Below are 23477 nucleotides of genomic sequence, written 5' to 3'. Positions count from 1 at the left end.
CTGTATGGTAGAGTGGCCAGACCTGAATCTAACTGAACATCTCTGTAGAGATCTGAAAATGTCTGTGCACCGATGCTCCCCATCCAACCTCAGGTGCTGCAAAGAGGAATGGACAAAACTGCCCAAAGATAGTTGCACCAAGCTTCTGGCATCATATTCAGAAGACTTGAGGCTATAATTGCCGCCAAAGGTGCATCAACAAAATATTAAGCAAAGGGTGTGAATACTTATGTGCATGCGATTTCTTAGTTTTTTATTTTTAATAAATTTGAAAAAATATCAACAGCAACAACAAAAAAACTTTTTCATGTGGTCATTATGGGGTGTTGTGAGTAAAATGATGAAGGAAAACAATGAATTTACTCTATTTTGGAATAAGGCTGTAACGTAACAAAATGTGGAAAAAGTAAAGTGCTGTGAATATGTTCCAGATGCACTGTAAATGTTTGATGAATTTTTGATGACGCTGCTTTAATGAACGCATGAGGCAGTGTGAAACATTAACTGCACCACAAAATTCATTTTTCTGACATTGTTAAAAACAATCATGTGTTGTCAACAGGTAAGACAGAAGCAATATTCCACTTACTTGTACATAAAATTTGTCAAAGGTCATTATGGGCCCAAAATAGAAGAATGGAAGGTAAAAGTTGTACTTGAGCAGTTCGAGGAAGTTGTAATTTCCATCTTTCCGTTCACAGTTTTCCAGAGCAAAGCTCATACAACGCATGATCGTAAACCCACAACCTCCGTAGAAAAGGACATGGCGCAGCTCAAAGTCTCCTGTCACAAAATCTGCCTGAAAGAGCAAAAACGATGATTTGATAGTGTGCCTCATTAATATGCATAACTCAAGTGCACTCAGACATCAGTGAATGAGTGAGTGTGTGTCATTCCCAGGTGCCTTTGGTTCATTTCCACTCAACTTGATATATGGATGATGGTCAACCCCAGAATTGCCCTTAAATGCTTTGTTTGGGAAAAGTCAGAGGTTATTAGGGTCAACTGTCAAATTTTTGTCTCCCCTCCCACCCCCACTCCGATGTCCATCAAACTTGGCACACATATGTAGGTCAAAATATGTCTTTTTGTTTGTTTGTTTGTTTCATTGGCACATAGAGGTTGCTTCTAGAATTGCCGAGCAAGGTCAAATTTGCCAAAAGTCAAAAGTCAATCAATGAGGCCAAGGTCATGTTTGTCTGTGTGTTTGTTGGTCTAATCCTCCCAGGTCCTTTGCTGTTTTCTTCAAAACTTCAGTGAAGGATGACCCCAAAATTGTCCTTAAAGAATTCATTTTGTCAGAGGTCAAAGTCATGGAATTTGATGTTCAGTCCCATTTGGACCAAATGTGGTGCACACTTCGGTGGGATTCCTAAACAGGCGTTGGAAAGGTCAACCAGAGGTCATTGGTTTTACTGCTTTCATGCCCACGCGCACTATTACTGACTCCAGACAGGGAATGGACACACAGACATAAACATGGACACACAAACATAAACATCTCTAAAGTCATTGAATGCCATTTGTTACACAATCAATCAAAAAGAAATGCAAAGAGTACAGTAGGCCTCCGTGTATTTTGTTTGTTTTTTTAATCATGTTACCGTGGTTAAATTCACTTTAAGATGAAAATCATGTTTAAAAAAATTCTATCAAGAATCAAAATATTTATTCATAATTCGATGTCATGTCTGCATCCTAATTTACTCATTACCAACTGCACACTCAAAACATAAGGGTGTATAAACTTTACCTGCCAAGAAACAAAAGGTTCACACTTGAATGTAGTGAGGGTCATGAGACCGGTGATGAAGCACAGCCAGCGAATTTTCACTAAGGAGATGCTGTAGAGCAGGATGCAGTGAGACAGAATGAGTGTGACGTACGTCCAGCCCATACTGGTCCACACCGCCAACAGTCCATATCCCATGTACACCAAGGACCTGTGCTGTGGGGCACAAAAGCTGTAACCATGACTGTTGTCAGCACCGAAAGCAGAACCTGAATGATCCTGGCTGTCTAAATCTCTTGTTGTTACATTAAACATCTTCCCATGCAGAGAGAAGATATACGAGTGTGTTGGCAGGAAAACCACATGACCTTCAATGAATAAATGTGGCTGAACCTGCTGACCTTTATGGTGTTCCAGTACCATCCATCATCTTTAAAAACTCCACATTCTGATGTGACTGGAAGATTTTTCTGTCACATCTCTCCTTTTAATGCTGAAAGTTGATATTTTCCAATAATCTTCCACCTGTAATATTAACTAGCTACAAATGAAAAGAGGAAACCTGAATGTTGTTTGTTTGTTCTATATTAAAAATATATTTCTTGCCTACATTGCATCTGGAAAGTATTCACAGTGGACACTGTGGAGACTTTTAAATCACATTTAAAGACTCATTTATTTTCCCTGTTTTATCATTAGTGTTATGATGCGTTTTTAATCTTGTACTTTTTTACTGCTGTTTTTTTTTCTTATGGTTGTTTTTATTGTGTTTTAAATTTTTAACTGTTTTTATGTTGTGAAGCGCCTTGAGACGATATTGTCGTGAATTGGCGCTATATAAATTAATACATTTTAATTTGAATTTTGAAATTTGACAGTACTTCACTTTTTCTACATTTTTAAAAAAATGTTACAGCCTTATTCCAAAATGGATGAAATTATTTTTTTTTCTTCAAAATGCTACACACAATACCCCATACTGACAATGTGAAAAAAGTTTTTTTTTTTTAGATGTTTGCAAATTCATTAAAAATAAAAAACACAAAGAAATCACATGCTAAAGTTTTTTTTGTTTGTTTGTTTTTAAATTTTTGCAAATTTATTAAAAAAATCTGAAAAAAACTAAGCAATCACATGCACATAAGTATTCACAACTTTTGCCATGAAGCTCAGAATTGACCTCAGATGCATCCTGTTTCTACTGATCACCCTTGAGATGTTTTGTCAGCTTAACTGGAGTCCATCTGGGGTAAATTCAGCTGATTGGACATGATTTGAGAAGGCACACACGTGTCTACATATAAGGTCCCACAGCTGACAGTGCATGTCAGAGCACAAACCAAGCACGAAGTCAAAAGAATTGTCTGTAGACTTCTAAGACAGGATTGTCTCGAGGCACAAATCTGGGGAAGGATACAGAAACATTTCTGTTGCTTTGAAGGTCCCAATGAGCACAGCGGCCTCCATCACCCATAAAAGGAAGATGTTCAGATCTACCAGGACTCTTCCAAGTACTGGTCACTCGTCTAATCTGAGCAATTGAGAGAGAAGGGCCTTAATCAGGGAGGTGACCAAGAACCTGATGGTCACTCTGTCAAAGCTCCAGCAATCCTCTGTGTAGAGAGGAGAACCTTCCAGAAGGACAACCATCTCTGCAGCAATCCACCAATCAAGCCTTTGTGGTAAAGTGGCCAGATGGAAGCCACCAATCTGATGGAGCTTGAGAGGTGCTGCAAAGAGGAATGGGCAAAACTGCCCAAAGATAGATGCACCAAGCTTGTGGCATCATATTCAGAAGACTTGAGGCTGTAATTGCTGCCAAAGGTGCATCAACAAAGTATTGAGCAAAGGGTGTGACTACTTTGTACATGTGATTTCTTATTTTCTTACTTTTAATAAATTTGCAAAAATTTGAAAAAAAAAAAACTTTTTTCATCTTGTTATTGTGGGGTGTTGTGAGGAGACGTTTGAGGGAATTTTTTTTTTTTTTTTTTTTGTCATTTTGGAATAAGACTGGGCAGCACGGTGGCTTAGTGGTTAGCACTGTTGCCTCACAGCGAGAAGGTCGTGGGTTCAATTCCCATGGCCTTTCTGTGTGGAGTTTGCATGTTCTCCCCGTATTTGTGTGGGTTTCCTCTGGGTGCTCCGGTTTCCTCCCACATCCAAAGACATGCGGGTTAGGTGGATTGGAATCTTTAAATTGTCCTTAGGTGTGTGTGTGTGGGTGTGTCTGTGTTTGTTTGTCTGTTTGTGGCCCTGTGACAGACTGGCGTCCTGTCCTGGGTGTACCCCGCCTCGCACTCTATGGCTGCTGGCGTAGGCTCCAGCCCCCCGCGACCCTTAAATGGACTAAGTGGTAGAAGGTGGATGGATGGATGGAATAAGGCTGTAACATAACAAAATGTGGAAAAACTGAAGCGCTGTGAATACTTTCTGGATACACCGTAGATGAATTCTGTCACGGTATTCTCCAGGTAACCTGTATCAGACTGGCATTCTATCCATGAGGAGTCATCAACTCTCACCTGCTTCATGTGACAGAATCCAGGGATAATCCCTGATATCAGCTGGCCTCAAGGCCTATATATTTATTCTCAATAGTTCACAAAGACAAATGTTGTAGTTATAATTTAGCTGCTGATGTTGCTTTTATGTGACATCAGAAAAGGCTTTCTTTAACCAAGATATCGCCAGTTATTGCAAAAACAAACAAGCAAACAAACAAAATCTTAACCTTTTCTTGTTAAATTTGTTACATTTGGTTGGAAGGAAATAAAGTTTCATAATAACACAATGTTCTTTTCAAACTAAAGAATTCACAACATCAAATTAGGAAAGAAGAACTATCTAGGGTTATGTAACTAGTCGTACCTGTGGAGCCAGCATGGAGCAGATCTTAGCAAATAGTATGTGACCAGAAAGTGCAAACAGGATGTGCTCTCTGAACGTGGAAACCCACATCATCCACTCAAAATCAGCTGTATCCTGCACATCAGCAGAAGAACAAAAGGAGAAAACAAATTTAGACTCGGTATGTATGAACGTGTAAAAAGTGTCTGAATGAATGCGTCACTGTGTCGCACCATTTTCCTTCCAACATAGTACCATCCTGGCTTCACACTGGATCGGAACGTCTTTCTGTTCACATTGGCTAAAATACGATGGGAGGGAAAAAAACAAAGAATCAGCACAAACCCATTTGCAGTTTTGTTTTTATTTCAAACCTTGTGTGGCTATTCTACCTTTTTTCTACTTTTGAAATTGTACCCATCACTCAAAAAACTGACTCATTGGATTGGATTTTCATCTATCAATCAATCAATCAATTTTTTTATATAGCGCCAAATCACAACAAACAGTTGCCCCAAGGCGCTTTATATTGTAAGGCAAGGCCATACAATAATTATGTAAAACCCCAATGGTCAAAACGACCCCCTATGAGCAAGCACTTGGCTACACTGGGAAGGAAAAACTCCCTTTTAACAGGAAGAAACCTCCAGCAGAACCAGGCTCAGGGAGGGGCAGTCTTCTGCTGGGACTGGTTGGGGCTGAGGGAGAGAACCAGGAAAAAGACATGCTGTGGAGGGGAGCAGAGATCGATCACTAATGATTAAATGCAGAGTGGTGCATACAGAGCAAAAATAGAAAGAAACAGTGCATCATGGGAACCCCCCAGCAGTCTACGTCTATAGCAGCATAACTAAGGGATGGTTCAGGGTCACCTGATCCAGCCCTAACTATAAGCTTTAGCAAAAAGGAAAGTTTTAAGCCTAATCTTAAAAGTAGAGAGGGTGTCTGTCTCCCTGATCTGAATTGGGAGCTGGTTCCACAGGAGAGGAGCCTGAAAGCTGAAGGCTCTGCCTCCCATTCTACTCTTACAAACCCTAGGAACTACAAGTAAGCCTGCAGTCTGAGAGCGAAGCGCTCTATTAGGGTGATATGGTACTACAAGGTCCCTAAGATAAGATGGGACCTGATTATTCAAAACCTTATAAGTAAGAAGAAGAATTTTAAATTCTATTCTAGAATTAACAGGAAGCCAATGAAGAGAGGCCAATATGGGTGAGATATGCTCTCTCCTTCTAGTCCCCGTCAGTACTCTAGCTGCAGCATTTTGAATTAACTGAAGGCTTTTTAGGGAACTTTTAGGACAACCTGATAATAATGAATTACAATAGTCCAGCCTAGAGGAAATAAATGCATGAATTAGTTTTTCAGCATCACTCTGAGACAAGACCTTTCTGATTTTAGAGATATTGCGTAAATGCAAAAAAGCAGTCCTACATATTTGTTTAATATGCGCTTTGAATGACATATCCTGATCAAATAAATATATGTATTCCCAACTAAATTAAATTAAGTTATCTTGCATGGATGTGCTATATTTGAGTTGGGGTTACATACTACCCCAATTCCAATGAAGTTGGGACGTTGTGTGAAATGTAAATAAAAACAGAATATTTGAATACACCATAAAGACAAGATATTTAATGTTCAAACTGATAAACTTGATTGTTTTCATGCAAATATTTGCTCATTTTGAAATGGATGCTTGCAACACGTTTCAAAAAAGCTGGGACAGTGGTATGTTTACCACTGTGTTACATCACCTTTCCTTCTAACAACACTCAATAAGTGTTTGGGAACTGAGGACACTAACTGTGAGTGTCATGATTGTGTATAAAAGGAGCATCCCCAAAAGGCTCAGCCGTTCACAAGCAAAGACGGGGTGAGGATCATCACTTTGTGAACAACTGCGTGAAAAAATAGTCCATCAGTTTAATAACAATGTTTCTCACTGTTCAATTGCAAGGAATTTAGGGATTCCATCATCTACAGTCCATAATATAATCAGAAGATTCAGAGAATCTGGAGAACTTTCTACATGTTAAGTGGCAAGGCCGACAACCAACATTGAATGCCCGTGGCATACATTGTTGTGTAAAGGATCTTACCACGCGGGCTCAGGAACACTTCAGAAAACCATTGTCAGTTAACACAGTTTGTCACTACATCTACAAGTGTAAGTTAAAACTCTACCATGCAATGCGAAAGCCATACATCAACAACATTCACAAACACTGCCTCCTTCTCTGGGCCCGAGCTCATTTGAAATGGACAGACGCAAAGTGGAAAACTGCTGTGGTCTGATGAGTCCACATTTCAGATTGTTTTGGGAAATCATGGACATTGTGTCCTCCGGACAAAAGAGGAAAAAGACCATCCAGATTGTTACCAGCGCAAAGTTCAAAAGCCAGCATCTGTGGTGGTATGGGGGTGTGTTAGTGCCCATTGCATGGGCAACTTACACAGCTGTGATGGCACCATCAATGCTGAAAGGTACATCCAGGTTTTGGAGCAACACATGCTACCATCCAAGCAATGTCTTTTTCAGGGACGTCCCTGCTTATTTCAGCAAGACAATGCCAAGCCACATTCTGCACATGTTATAACAGCGTGGCTTCATAGTAAAAGAGTGCAGGTACTAAACTGGCCTGCCTGCAATCCAGACCTGTCGCCCATTGAAAATGTGTGGCGCATTATGAAGCACAAAATACAACAATGGAGACCCCGGATTGTTGAACATCTGAAGTCCTACATCAAGCAAGAATGGGAAAGAATTCCACCTACAAAGCTTCAACAATTAGTGTCCTCAGTTCCCAAATGCTTATTGAGTGTTGTTAGAAGGAAAGGTGATGTAACAGTGGTAAACATACCACTGTCCCAACTTTTTTGAAACGTGTTGCAGGCATCTATTTCAAAATGAGCAAATATTTGCACAAAAACAATAAAGTTTATCAGTTTGAACATTAAATATCTTGTCTTTGTGGTGTATTCAATTGAATATAGATTGAAGAGGATTTGCAAATCGTATTCTGTTTTTATTTACATTTTACTCAACGTCCCAACTTCATAGGAATTAAGGCTGTATATTTATTAGCTGGAAATCCTGCTCATAATTGAATTGAGTTCATCCAGTGAGTCACTTTTTTTTAGTGCATGAGCATGAAGACAGACAGGGCTGTGACAGTCTCCGATTACCTTGACCCAAATTGTTCACCTCTGGCTGACCTTGCCAGGCAAATGCTGAAATCCACATACATGTGTGCCACATTTGGTCCAGATTTGGTTGAAAATGAAATTCTTTGACCATGACCTTTGCCAAAATTAATGCACTCAAGGCTCTTTCTGGGTCAGATTTCACTGACATGTCAAGTTTGGTAGAAGTCAGCAAATGGAAAAGGGAGAGGTTAGGGACAGCAGACATGGCCTTGACCCCAAAGGTTGAGCTTTGGTAAATTTGACCTTGATGGACAGTTCTGGGAATCCACCATCACATGCTTACCATATTTGGTGCAAATCACAATGAGAAAAAAAAACACCCTATAATTTTGATTTTTGACTCCAGTGACCTTGACTGCAATGATTGGCCTTTGGTAAATTTGATCTTGTCCTGGCAATTCCAGAACCCACCTATATATGTGTGCCAAGCATTACTGACATTGAAGTAGAAATCTAAATTTTGACTGTTGACCTCAGTGACCTTGACTTTTGCTAAAAAACAAATAAACAAACAAACAACCCTTTCAGGGCAGTTCCAGAGTTGACTCATCCACACACCAAGTTTAGTGGAAATGGGACAAAGTACCTGGAAGGAGCAAACAAACAAACAGACAGACACACATTGCTCAAATGATATTATGATTCCTTAAACATTCATTTGACTTTTAGCTACACACACAATAAATGCCAGACCAATACAAGAGTCTATTCTTTACTCCTCTCTGCTATTAATACTGACACACGATCCCCTCTGCCTGGCCCTCACACACACACACGGCCATATATGTGTCGCACATTGTGTTCAGTATGTGACTGCACAACAGGAAGAACTTTCAGAAAATGTCAGACTGCCGTAGCCTTCACCGCCTCCATGCCCATGGGTACGATTACCTACACTGTAACCATCCATCCATCCATCTACTACCGCTCAATCCAATTAAGGGTCGCGGGGGGCTGGAGCCTATCCCAGCAGTCATAGGGCGTGAGGCGGGGTACACCCAGGACAAGACGCCAGTCTGTCGCAGAGCCACAAATAGACAAACAAAAACAGACACACCCACACGCACACCTAAGGACAATTTTAAAGATTCCAATCCACCTAACCCGCATGTCTTTGGATGTGGGAGGAAACCGGAGCACCTGGAGGAAACCCATGCAAACACGGGGAGAACATGCAAACTCCACACAGAAAGGCCACGGGAATTGAACCCATGACCTTCTCGCTGTGAGGTAACAGTGCTAACCACTAAGCCACCGTGCTGCCCTACACTGTACCCCCAATGTTTAAATTAATTAAAAAGATTAAGTAGTGTAAACGCTCAACGTTTTAAGAAAACATTCTCCTTACTTAAATATTCAAGTTTGTGTAACATGGTCTTGCTTTTTGAGTAAATTAAACTAATTGTATATTAAGTAAAACTTCAAAGCATAACTTAAGCACAACTTAAAAGAATTAATTAATTGTATATTAAAATATTTGAGTTGACTTAATGGAGACTTCAGTAGGGGTGCTGACCAAGTGGTTATTGTGCTTGGTTTTGTTGCATAAGGTTCCCAGTTCAAATCCCACCCCTGCCACATGTCTCCATGTAATGTGGACTTGTGTCAGTCAGGAAGGGCATCCGACGTAAAACTTGTGCCAAATCAACATGCAAGATCCACTTTGGATCTGCTGTGGTGACCCTGAGTGAAAAAGAAGGGAGCAGCTGAAGGGACTTACTTTTGCTTAATGAACACTTCAATTGTAATCATGAGGTACAAGTAGCATATGATCGAATCTTTTAAATTCTGGAAACAATGACTTTTAAGTTTATGAACTCAATATTTTGTGGCAATTGATTGCCTCAATATTTCTGAGTTCTGCTAACTTGTTTGTGTTTACAGTGTACTTATTAAAGGATTACATCATCCGTGTCATATTCCTGCTGTTGCTGTGATCTGAGTCAGCTATTACATTTTAATTGATGAGTTTATGTGGGTTGTTTCTGTTCAGATTCTCAATCAGTCTGATTATTAATGGATTATACATACATCATACCACTTTATACCATTTCAACTGGACTGCACACAAAACGCTCACATAGAAACCAGTTTTATTTACATTGCTTTTTTAAAATCAGCAACTACACAAGTTTTTAGAGAAGAAACATTTAAGCACGGAAGACAACACAGTTATAAAAACAACATTACAAGACAATGTGTAATAGCAAAACCAAAAATGTGCAAACAAAATATAACTCAAAAAATGTCAAATAAATTAGTTTAACATGTTTGTTTAAAAATAAATAAGTGCGCTGATCTGCACAGGCACCTTTATTTTTTAGGTTTGACACTGAAACTGATCAGATAGTCACAACTGTGTAACTCTTCATATGTGAGGAAGAAAAGGAGGAATAATAAATAAATAATGGTGACGTGTTCTATTAGTTTTCGATAGCAGAGTTAATTTTGGACACTTTGCCGTATGTTTGCAGGAGATTCCTCATACTCACAGTTGGACACAGCAAAGATCCAGCTGGCGGACCAGGACAGGGCCAGAAACAGCACCGTGTTGTAGAAATAGAGTTCATACTTGGGCAGGGCGGCTTTGATCCCCATGGCGATGTGTGGCTGGACTTACCTGCACAATCACAATATTGTTTAGTTATAAAACAGCAGGAAAAAACTGACATGACAACACATCAGGACACTTTTTCTCATTTGAAACCAAGACGCACATCTTGATCAGAATGTGATGGTCCTCTCAGATTAAATTGGATTTTTGTCTCTGAAGCAGCAGCTGCAGGACGAAGTGTTAAAAGGTGGTGACGGCACTTCAACATTTGAATGAGGAACATCTGTGCCTAAAGATGGAATGCTCGATTTTCCTCCATTCTTCCAGTCCCCTGTACGTACGGTGGTATTTTGGCAACAGACCCATTTTCTTTTTTTGAGAATATACATAATTTAGACAACAACATTGGACTTTTAAAGCAATTTATCAAGTAATATTAAGTAATGTGTAAAATGACGGTTTGAAACATCTGCGATGATTAATCTGCAGTCTCTATCACAGTAACACATCAGTGATTTAATGCTGTTAAATGTGATTTTCTTCTGCGCCGCTGTAATTTTGTTCCTCAGTATTCATATAAAGAGTTCACAATCTTATGTCACCAATATGACCAAAATTCATTGTGCATGAAAACAGTTTAGGATTTTGAACCACATGGGTTAAAGTCCAATGACAAGACACCAAAAAACACTTTCTGTGGAGAAGGCGCAGGGATGTGATCCGACCCTTAAAAGCAAGCATGATCAGCATCAGAGAGCTGAAGAAATGTGGTAGACCTGCAATTGTGGCTGAAAGTGTCCAAAAATTAAATAAATAAATAAGTAAAACTGAAGTAGTCTGTTACTTCCCTATTGGGAACAACTCAGGATAAAATATTTGCATATTTCACAATACTTTTGCTGGATGCTTGCTGGACAGGTAAGACCACACTCACATAGGTCTGTTGTGCCAGGTGTGAATACCAACATCATTAACGGGTGCAACATTTTACTTGGTTTGCCCAAAACAATCACTGACACATGAATAGATCCTTGTCATTTGATTGGTGGATTGTGTGACATCCATTATTTCACCCAATGAATGAGTGACATCATGTTTTGTACATTTTGGTTCTATTTACCGTGCATTTTTCTCACATACATTTCACTCTATTGCACACCTCCATTAGAGTTTTGTAAAAAAACTAAAATAAAATACAGAACGTAATGCTAAAGTACCCTCGGCCGTATGAGCATGTAATCAATCAATCAATCAATCAACTTTTTTCTTGTATAGCGCCAAATCACAACAAACAGTTGCCCCAAGGCGCTCCACATTGCAAGGCAAGGCCATACAATAATTATGAAACACAGTCTACGTCTAAAGCAACATAACCAAGGGATGGTCCAGGGTCACCCGATCCAGCCCTAACTATAAGCCTTAGCGAAAAGGAAAGTTTTAAGCCTAATCTTAAAAGTAGAGAGGGTATCTGTCTCCCTGATCTGAATTGGGAGCTGGTTCCACAGGAGAGGAGCCTGAAAGCTGAAGGCTCTGCCTCCCATTCTACTCTTACAAACCCTAGGAACTACAAGTAAGCCCGCAGTCTGAGAGCGAAGCGCTCTAATGGGGTAATATGGTACTATGAGGTCCCTAAGATAAGATGGGACCTGATTATTCAAAACCTTATAAGTAAGAAGAAGAATTTTAAATTCTATTCTAGCATTAACAGGAAGCCAATGAAGGGAGGCCAACACGGGTGAGATATGCTCTCTCCTGCTAGTCCCCGTCAGTACTCTAGCTGCAGCATTCTGAACCAACTGAAGGCTTTTTAGGGAACTTTTAGGACAACCTGATAATAATGAATTACAATAGTCCAGCCTAGAGGAAACAAATGCATGAATTAGTTTTTCAGCATCACTCTGAGACAAGACCTTTCTGATTTTAGAGATATTGCGTAAATGCAAAAAGGCAGTCCTACATATTTGTTTAATATGCGCTTTGAATGACATATCCTGATCAAAAATAACTCCAAGATTTCTCACAGTATTACTAGAGATCAGGGAAATGCCATCCAGAGTAACGATCTGGTTAGACACCATGCTTCTAAGATTTGTGGGGCCAAGTACAATAACTTCAGTTTTATCTGAGTTTAAAAGCAGGAAATTAGAGGTCATCCATGTCTTTATGTCTGTAAGACAATCCTGCAGTTTAGCTAATTGGTGCGTATCCTCTGGCTTCATGGATAGATAAAGCTGGGTATCATCTGCGTAACAATGAAAATTTAAGCAATACCGTCTAATAATACTGCCCAAGGGAAGCATGTATAAAGTGAATAAAATTGGTCCTAGCACAGAACCTTGTGGAACTCCATAATTAACTTTAGTCTGTGAAGAAGATTCCCCATTTACATGAACAAACTGTAATCTATTAGACAAATATGATTCAAACCACCGCAGCGCAATGCCTTTAATACCTATGACATGCTCTAATCTCTGTAATAAAATTTTATGGTCAACAGTATCAAAAGCAGCACTGAGGTCCAACAGAACAAGCACAGAGATAAGTCCACTGTCCGAAGCCATAAGAAGATCATTTGTAACCTTCACTAATGCTGTTTCTGTACTATGATGAATTCTAAAACCTGACTGAAACTCTTCAAATAGACCATTCCTCTGCAGGTGATCAGTTAGCTGTTTTACAACTACCCTCTCAAGAATCTTTGAGAGAAAAGGAAGGTTGGAGATTGGCCTATAATTAGCTAAGATAGCTGGGTCAAGTGATGGCTTTTTAAGTAATGGTTTAATTACTGCCACCTTAAAGGCCTGTGGTACATAACCAACTAACAAAGATAGATTGATCATATTTAAGATTGAAGCATTAAATAATGGTAGGACTTCCTTGAGCAGCCTGGCAGGAATGGGGTCTAATAAGCATGTTGATGGTTTGGATGAAGTAACTAATGAAAATAACTCAGACAGAACAATCGGAGAGAAAGAGTCTAACCAAATACCGGCATCACTGAAAGCAGCCAAAGATAACGATACATCTTTGGGATGGTTATGAGTAATTTTTTCTCTAATAGTCAAAATTTTGTTAGCAAAGAAAGTCATGAAGTCATTACTAGTTAAAGTTAATGGAATACTCAGCTCAATAGAGCTCTGACTCTTTGTCAGCCTGGCTACAGTGCTGAAAAGAAACCTGGGGTTGTTCTTATTTTCTTCAATTAGTGATGAGTAGAAAGATGTCCTAGCTTCACGAAGGGCTTTCTTATAGAGCAACAAACTCTTTTTCCAGGCTAAGTGAAGATCTTCTAAATTAGTGAGACGCCATTTCCTCTCCAACTTACGGGTTATCTGCTTTAAGCTACGAGTTTGTGAGTTATACCACGGAGTCAGACACTTCTGATTTAAAGCTCTCTTTTTCAGAGGAGCTACAGCATCCAAAGTTGTCTTCAATGAGGATGTAAAACTATTGACAAGATACTCTAACTCCCTTACAGAGTTTAGGTAGCTACTCTGCTCTGTGTTGGTATATGACATTAGAGAACATAAAGAAGGAATCATATCCTTAAACCTAGTTACAGCGCTTTCTGAAAGACTTCTAGTGTAATGAAACTTATTCCCCACTGCAGGGTAGTCCATCAGGGTAAATGTAAATGTTATTAAAAAATGATCAGACAAAAGGGAGTTTTCAGGGAATACTGTTAAGTCTTCTATTTCCATACCATAAGTCAGAACAAGATCTAAAATATGATTAAAGTGGTGGGTGGACTCATTTACTTTTTGAGCAAAGCCGATAGAGTCTAATAATAGATTAAATGAAGTGTTGAGGCTGTCATTCTCAGCATCTGTGTGGATGTTAAAATCGCCCACTATAATTATCTTATCTGAGCTAAGCACTAAGTCAGACAAAAGGTCTGAAAATTCACAGAGAAACTCACAGTAACGACCAGGTGGACGATAGATAATAACAAATAAAACTGGTTTTTGGGACTTCCAATTTGGATGGACAAGACTAAGATACAAGCTTTCAAATGAATTAAAGCTCTGTCTAGGTTTTTGATTAATTAATAAGCTGGAATGGAAGATTGCTGCTAATCCTCCGCCCCGGCCCGTGCTACGAGCATTCTGACAGTTAGTGTGACTCGGGGGTGTTGAATCATTTAAACTAACATATTCATCCTGCTGTAACCAAGTTTCTGTTAGGCAGAATAAATCAATACGTTGATCAATTATTATATCATTTACCAACAGGGACTTAGAAGAAAGAGACCTAATGTTTAATAGACCACATTTAACTGTTTTAGTCTGTGGTGCAATTGAAGGTGCTATATTATTTTTTCTTTTTGAATTTTTATGCTTAAATAGATTTTTGCTGGTTATTGGTGGTCTGGGAGCAGGCACCGTCTCTACGGGGATGGGGTAATGAGGGGATGGCAGGGGGAGAGAAGCTGCAGAGAGGTGTATAAGACCACAGCTCTGCCTCCTGGTCCCAACGCTAGACAGTCACAGTTTGGAGGATCCCAAAAAATTGGCCAGATTTCTAGAAATGAGAGCTGCTCCCTCTAAAGTGGGATGGATGCCGTCTCTCCTAACAAGACCAGGTTTTCCCCAGAAGCTTTGCCAATTATCAATGAAGCCCACCTCATTTTTTGGACACCACTCAGACAGCCAGCAATTCAAGGAGAACATGCGGCTAAACATGTCACTCCCGGTCTGATTGGGGAGGGGCCCAGAGAAAACTACAGAGTCCGACATTGTTTTTGCAAAGTTACACACCGATTCAATGTTAATCAGTGAAAGACTGTGTAGAATGTGACCTTTTGACCACTTAAAATAGGTCAAGGTTAGCCATCTTTGAACATGTCCAAGGTCTGTGTCCCAAGAATGCATCCTGTGAATTTGAAGACTGTGGGAGTAATAGGATTGGAGTTAGGCTGAGCATAGACAGACGGACAGCCAGATGGATGGATGGCTGGATGGACGCAAAGTCTTCGCAAAACCAATGGACATATTTTGGCCTCAGGTAAAACTGCTTCCATGATACGAATGCTGTCAGATGAAGAAATGGACGAGTTGTTATTGCAAGTTTTCACTGGATTAAAGAAAACAAGCTTTTGCTCCACACACACCTCTGAGCTACTCAGTGGCTCTGGCTGAACTCAGCTGTGTGTTGGAGAATCACCAGTGAGCTGAAAAAACACCTTTCTAATTTTAAGTAAAATCTCAAATGGCGTGAAGCTATTTAGGTGTCATATAAAACAAATAATTTAATGCATTCCAGTTGTCCAGTGGTAAGAATATTTTAATTTATTGAACGATGATAAATTCCATTTAGCTCGACTGGCACCTTGTTGAGTGGTACATTCCATCTTTCAACTCATGCAAATATTCTTACCATTGCACTCATAAACATTCATTATTTGTATTCTGTTGTGTGATTTTCCTGGTTTGAAGTCAGAAATTCAGAGTTACCATCTAATGCAGTATAAACTTTGAACATTGCACATGTATCCATGTGCATCATCTTTCATGTCTCATCTTCAAGACCTCACAAAGCTAATGCACCATATTTTCCATGGAATCACCCAAAATAAACTTTACTAGAAATGAAATTAGCTGTAATTGTGTGATATATCGCAGAAATAAACATACTTTAACTAGATTTCAACACATAGAAACTTTTGTCTTTTTTTTTTTAATCAGTTGTCAGTCAGTTGTTTCAGAGAATGAAAATAAAGCTGCTAGAATGTTCCAGACAATCACCTGGCTTGAAACAAGTAGAAACTCTATGGAAACAACTAAAGATCAGAGTTCATAGAAGAGGTCCATCCATGGAACCTTCAAGAATGAATGGAACAATGGGCAAAAATCACACCTGAGCAATACATGTGACTAGTTTCTCCACACAGAAGGCATCTTGAAGCTGTCACGACCAACAAAGGCTTTTGTGCAAATTAAATAAATTTCAGTAAGCATGTTCAATACTTTTTCCTTGTGCCATTCCATTTGGTTACACATAACTTAATTTCTGTATATATTTGTTTTTATTTCTTTGTATGTGTGGATCACTTGGGTTGTTACTGACATTTGGTGAAAATTTCATGTCAATAGCATCTTTACAAATATATTAACTGAGAAAAATGGTGATGTGTTCAATACTTATTTGACCCTCTGCATGCATAAAGAATTGGATCCAATACAACATAGTACTTTTTCCATAAGGAGGTGATCTTAAAGGTCAAGTTTGCTTTTCTACAACTGTACTCATATTGACATTATTAGCACCCACGCCTGTGAGTGTTTGTCTTAGGGCCTCTTCACACATAGTATGAATAAGTACAAATCAGGACAAATCACGGTGAAACGGTATGAGCGAACTACCAAAACATTGAGCCAATGTTGGGAGGGACACGTGGTCGGCCAGGCATGAACGATCCCGCTGCGATGGTTTCCCAGCGGGAACACAGTGCGAGCAGCTGGAGAACGTGTAACCACATCACACAGCTGCTGTGGAAAAAAATATACAAGCCACCCACGGGATTCGAACTTGCAATTTACAAAAGCTTTGATTGCCAGCCAGAAACTTTACCACTGCACTACCATAGCTATCGTATAAAAGGTGCATAAAATGCCTGAAATCAACAAGGAGATAAACGTATTTAAAAAATAAAACCACACACCATAAAAAACACTGCATTTTATTGAATCCCTCTTACTGAGCGAAGAATACAAGTATGAACTGTTTGTTCCTCTGTAGATGACCCATGGTCACAGATGTACAGTCATGAAATGACATGAATGAAGCAGTGCACTCATCATGTCTACATCTGCTGGCCCCGTGCGTCCAGCCGGCCCCATGCGTGTGTCCGGTCCAACACACGTGTCCTGTGGATGGTGTGCTGCAGTACAGATACCGCATCATGTAGAACAGAGCTCATGTGGGTGACGTGACATTCAGATCGCCCACTGTGTGTTATGATCTGACTGTCCATTTCACCTGGGGCAGTCTGTCAATGTGCGCAGCCCATCACAACAGCGATATATGTTTTTATGTATGTCCACGTGAGGACAGCAAGCAGACACATGCGCATTACAGTGGACAGTTGTTAGTTCATGTCTGTCAAAACACAGTATGTGTTCCCCAACTGGGACATCCAGAACCAGAGATCTCAACAGCAACTGCTGTTGGTGGGCACGCCCCCTGTCAGTTCAGTGCACACACCAACATCAATCAATCAATCAACTTTTTTCTTATATAGCGCCAAATCACAACAAACAGTTGCCCCAAGGCGCTCCATATTGTAAGGCAAGGCCATACAATAATCATGAAAAACCCCAACGGTCAAAACGACCCCCTATGAGCAAGCACTTGGCCACAGTGGGAAGGAAAAACTCCCTTTTAACAGGAAGAAACCTCCAGCAGAACCAGGCTCAGGGAGGGGCAGTCTTCTGCTGAGACTGGTTGGGGCTGAGGGAAAGAACCAGGAAAAAGACATGCCGAGAAGGGGGGCAGAGATCGATCACTAATGATTAAATGCAGAGTGATGCATACGGAGCAAAAAGAGAAAGAAACAGTGCATCATGGGAACCCCCCCCCACAGTCTACGTCTAAAGCAACATAACCAAGGGATGGTCCAGGGTCACCCGATCCTTAGCGAAAAGGAAAGTTTTAAGCCTAATCTTAAAAGTAGAGAGGGTATCTGTCTCCCTGATCTGAATTGGGAGCTGGTTCCACAGGAGAGGAGCCTGAAAGCTGAAGGCTCTGCCTCCCATTCTACTCTTACAAACCCTAGGAACCACAAGTAAGCCCGCAGTCTGAGAGCGAAGCGCTCTAATGGGGTAATATGGTACTACGAGGTCCCTAAGATAAGATGGGACCTGATTATTCAAAACCTTATAAGTAAGAAGAAGAATTTTAAATTCTATTCTAGAATTAACAGGAAGCCAATGAAGAGAGGCCAACACGGGTGAGATATGCTCTCTCCTGCTAGTCCCCGTCAGTACTCTAGCTGCAGCATTCTGAACCAACTGAAGGCTTTTTAGGGAACTTTTAGGACAACCTGATAATAATGAATTACAATAGTCCAGCCTAGAGGAAATAAATGCATGAATTAGTTTTTCAGCATCACTCTGAGACAAGACCTTTCTGATTTTAGAGATATTGCGTAAATGCAAAAAGGCAGTCCTACATATTTGTTTAATATGCGCTTTGAATGACATATCCTGATCAAAAATGACTCCAAGATTTCTCACAGTATTACTAGAGATCAGGGAAATGCCATCCAGAGTAACGATCTGGTTAGACACCATGCTTCTAAGATTTGTGGGGCCAAGTACAATAACTTCAGTTTTATCTAAGTTTAAAAGCAGGAAATTAGAGGTCATCCATGTCTTTATGTCTGTAAGACAATCCTGCAGTTTAGCTAATTGGTGTGTATCCTCTGGCTTCATGGATAGATAAAGCTGGGTATCATCTGCGTAACAATGAAAATTTAAGCAATACCGTCTAATAATACTGCCTAAGGGAAGCATGTATAAAGTGAATAAAATTGGTCCTAGCACAGAACCTTGTGGAACTCCATAATTAACTTTAGTCTGTGAAGAAGATTCCCCATTTACATGAACAAACTGTAATCTATTAGACAAATATGATTCAAACCACCGCAGCGCAGTGCCCTTAATACCTATGACATGCTCTAATCTCTGTAATAAAATTTTATGGTCAACAGTATCAAAAGCAGCACTGAGGTCCAACAGAACAAGCACAGAGATAAGTCCACTGTCCGAAGCCATAAGAAGATCATTTGTAACCTTCACTAATGCTGTTTCTGTACTATGATGAATTCTAAAACCTGACTGAAACTCTTCAAATAGACCATTCCTCTGCAGGTGATCAGTTAGCTGTTTTACAACTACCCTCTCAAGAATCTTTGAGAGAAAACGAAGGTTGGAGATTGGCCTATAATTAGCTAAGATAGCTGGGTCAAGTGATGGCTTTTTAAGTAATGGTTTAATTACTGCCACCTTAAAGGCCTGTGGTACATAACCAACTAACAAAGATAGATTGATCATATTTAAGATTGAAGCATTAAATAATGGTAGGACTTCCTTGAGCAGCCTGGCAGGAATGGGGTCTAATAAACATGTTGATGGTTTGGATGAAGTAACTAATGAAAATAACTCAGACAGAACAATCGGAGAGAAAGAGTCTAACCAAATACCAGCATCACTGAAAGCAGCCAAAGATAACGATACATCTTTGGGATGGTTATGAGTAATTTTTTCTCTAATAGTCAAAATTTTCTTAGCAAAGAAAGTCATGAAGTCATTACTAGTTAAAGTTAATGGAATACTCAGCTCAATAGAGCTCTGACTCTTTGTCAGCCTGGCTACAGTGCTGAAAAGAAACCTGGGGTTGTTCTTATTTTCTTCAATTAGTGATGAGTAGAAAGATGTCCTAGCTTTACGGAGGGCTTTTTTATAGAGCAACAAACTCTTTTTCCAGGCTAAGTGAAGATCTTCTAAATTAGTGAGACGCCATTTCCTCTCCAACTTACGGGTTATCTGCTTTAAGCTACGAGTTTGTGAGTTATAGCACGGAGTCAGACACTTCTGATTTAAAGCTCTCTTTTTCAGAGGAGCTACAGCATCCAAAGTTGTCTTCAATGAGGATGTAAAACTATTGACGAGATACTCTAACTCCCTTACAGAGTTTAGGTAGCTACTCTGCTCTGTGTTGGTATATGACATTAGAGAACATAAAGAAGGAATCATATCCTTAAACCTAGTTACAGCGCTTTCTGAAAGACTTCTAGTGTAATGAAACTTATTCCCCACTGCAGGGTAGTCCAACAGGGTAAATGTAAATGTTATTAAAAAATGATCAGACAGAAGGGAGTTTTCAGGGAATACTGTTAAGTCTTCTATTTCCATACCATAAGTCAGAACAAGATCTAAAATATGATTAAAGTGGTGGGTGGACTCATTTACTTTTTGAGCAAAGCCGATAGAGTCTAATAATAGATTAAATGCAGTGTTGAGGCTGTCATTCTCAGCATCTGTGTGGATGTTAAAATCGCCCACTATAATTATCTTATCTGAGCTAAGCACTAAGTCAGACAAAAGGTCTGAAAATTCACAGAGAAACTCACAGTAACGACCAGGTGGACGATAGATAATAACAAATAAAACTGGTTTTTGGGACTTCCAATTTGGATGGACAAGACTAAGAGACAAGCTTTCAAATGAATTAAAGCTCTGTCTAGGTTTTTGATTAATTAATAGGCTGGAATGGAAGATTGCTGCTAATCCTCCGCCCCGGCCCGTGCTACGAGCATTCTGACAGTTAGTGTGACTCGGGGGTGTTGACTCATTTAAACTAACATATTCATCCTGCTGTAACCAGGTTTCTGTTAGGCAGAATAAATCAATACGTTGATCAATTATTATATCATTTACCAACAGGGACTTAGAAGAGAGAGACCTAATGTTTAATAGACCACATTTAACTGTTTTAGTCTGTGGTGCAATTGAAGGTGCTATATTATTTTTTCTTTTTGAATTTTTATGCTTAAATAGATTTTTGCTGGTTATTGTTAACATGTCACTCTCTGTTATGTGATCATTATTTTTTAGTTATTTGTTATGTAATTGTGTATATAGGTTGTGTAGTACTTATTAATGTACCTGTCCTGGCTGTGGTCTCTGTGTTTGTATTGTGATACGTCCTGTGCACGGAGCCGTCATTTGTGTCTCTGGTCAGCAGCTGGGAGGCGCCTCCCCGTGCTGTGTGCGCTCTGACCTGGCTGTCCGCCCCGCATGTGTTCGTGTCTGTACATTCATATAAGTATTTTATGCAAGTGTGCCCTCCCCCCCTCACACACGCCAGATGTGTGGGGGGGGGGCGTGCGAGGCGTTGGAGGCAGCTCCGATTTTTCACGTATGGCATGCAATTCCTCCTTCGTGCACTAGCTGGCTTAAATCATGTTATGTATGAAGGGGCCCTTAGATTGGGCAATTATGTTGTATGAGAGAAATAACTTCCCCTGTGGTGTTAACAATGAAAACTTTATACAGCAAAAATGTTGATGAGTAAGTGTGTTATTCTAACCCAACCAGGCTGTGCAGACAATAACTCAAAAACAATAAATACTCTCATCTTGTAAATCACCAAAATACAACTATACATAATGACAATGAAGTTGTTAGACTGTAATTAATGATCAAATAAATCAAAAAAGCAACTTTGTTTTGCTTTTGTAATATCCTCGTGTCAGTTCACAAGTTAAGATAGCAACCACGGGGAAAAACATGATGCCCACTATGTAGCCAAATACAGGAAAAATATACAGCACAGCAGGAAAGTAATACTGGAATTAAAGAGTAGATAGAAAGTGAGGCTGGGTGATACTATAACATTTTTTTGGTACTTCAAGTTACAAATTTGAAGCAGACATATTTCAAAAGTAACATATGCAGAACACTGGTACCTGCTGGATGGGTCATGAATGTGAATCCCTGTCAAACTATGACATTCATATTTAAAAGCTTCTGTCATCACAGGGTTTGTACACTAGCACGTATGTCACTTGTTTCCACAAATAACTGAAAAGGAAATACATAGGTCTCAATGGGGCATCTGAGCTGTAAATTAAACGTCCGTGAAGGTATGTATTTGTTAATGTGTTCTTGCATTTTATCATTACTTACAACGTATATTACTTGTGATATTATACCATTTTGCTAGAATTTATTTACCTACTGGTGATACTTGCACTGTAAACTACTGAGGATTCAGTATCTGCCTTTGTTGGTCATTGTTCAAAACTGTTTTGGGAAATAAAGCTGTATGTTTGTTGAATCCGCTAATAGTAAGCAAATGTCACTTCTGCCTTTGCTGTAATTATCTATCTACCCAGCTGGTGTGGTATATCAAAGTGCTGATTAAACAGCATGATTATTGCATTATTATTGGACTGACTGGTCACAATAAAAATACATTTTTTTTTATGTATAGCTTTTGCTGTACAATGACGCTGGTCACGTGTTCCAAACATATGGATGATTACAAAGTAAGTTGCTAGTTATTTAGCTGTTTTCAGTGTACAGTAGATTTTTGTAACTCTTCAGATGGTTGACCCTTTCATTCATTTCTTCCTAAACCTTTCTTCTCATTATCTTAAATGGTGAGTAAAGCACTCAGAGGTTTGGTTTCTAACAATGAGTAAAGTTATAAGTCTTGAAAATTGAATCAGTTCTTGCCTATCAGGATATGAACCTTCAGGAAAAATTTCATAACAATATGTGAAAAATTGTGGGCTCCAGGCTGTTCACAAACAAAAAGACAGACAAAAACCAAACAAACAGGGGTGAAAACATTACCATTGCCAAAGAATCAATAAATGTTATTGTTGTTTTTGCTGATCAGAATTTAGAGAGGTGAAGGCACTGACAAAATGCCGCTGCCTGCTATTTCTAAACAAAACATTTCACTGCTGAATTTAATGACGGTCAAACAAACCAAGTCTTTCAGGATTCCATTTTTTTTTTTTTAATGTTGCATTTATGACTAAATCTATACCGGAAACCTTGATTATTATTACTATTTGCGATGCTTAACTAGCATGCATGCTGTTGAAATGCCAAACCGTTCTGCTTTTCGGTTCTGCAGCACCTGTCCTCATACTGACCTTGAACGCAGCACTTGAGATCCAGACAAAGTTGCGAAACAAACCAGTTGAGTTTGCTCAAAAGTGAAATTAATGGTTAAAATGTCACGAGAAGCAAGCAAACAAACAAAAAAACAGATGTGTAGTGTGTATTAGAAATGGAAACTAATGGATGTGCTCTGAATGCTCAAAGTGCAGGGTGGGCTGTGGGTCCCACTGACTCCCTGACAGGGAGCTGCTGACAGTTAAAGGTGACATAGTGTATTTATACTTTGAGCAGGGACACACGGGGGTGGAGCATGAGGCCGACTAAATCTGTAGAAGAGCCTATAAGCCTCATAACATTAAAATTCTATTATGGTCTCTTATTTTAACATGATAGAACTTAGTGTTTCGCAAACTATGGGGAATAAACTAGGGAATCCACATAAAAGAGAAACAAAACGTAAACTCATAAAAAATGATTTACATGGAAAGAA

The 23477-nt window shown here is 39.5% G+C and overlaps 1 protein-coding gene across 1 annotated transcript in view; it reads right to left on the bottom strand.

The window, feature by feature from the left end:
- Positions 1-23244, bottom strand: part of hhatlb (hedgehog acyltransferase like, b) — a 30752-nt gene extending 7508 nt beyond the window's left edge. The window contains exons 1-6 of the mRNA XM_034168962.1: positions 23020-23244; positions 10288-10415; positions 4816-4883; positions 4604-4717; positions 1754-1948; positions 587-799 (exon numbers count right to left, since the gene is read on the bottom strand). Of these exons, the coding sequence (XP_034024853.1) occupies positions 587-799; positions 1754-1948; positions 4604-4717; positions 4816-4883; positions 10288-10393 (696 nt within the window). The 5' untranslated portion in view covers positions 10394-10415; positions 23020-23244. The remainder of the gene's footprint in view (positions 1-586; positions 800-1753; positions 1949-4603; positions 4718-4815; positions 4884-10287; positions 10416-23019) is intronic.
- Positions 23245-23477: the final 233 nt, after the last annotated feature.

Source organism: Thalassophryne amazonica, chromosome 1 (assembly GCF_902500255.1).
Source record: "Thalassophryne amazonica chromosome 1, fThaAma1.1, whole genome shotgun sequence".
NCBI classification, from domain to species: domain Eukaryota; kingdom Metazoa; phylum Chordata; class Actinopteri; order Batrachoidiformes; family Batrachoididae; genus Thalassophryne; species Thalassophryne amazonica.
This window is presented reverse-complemented; position numbering and strand designations above follow the sequence as displayed.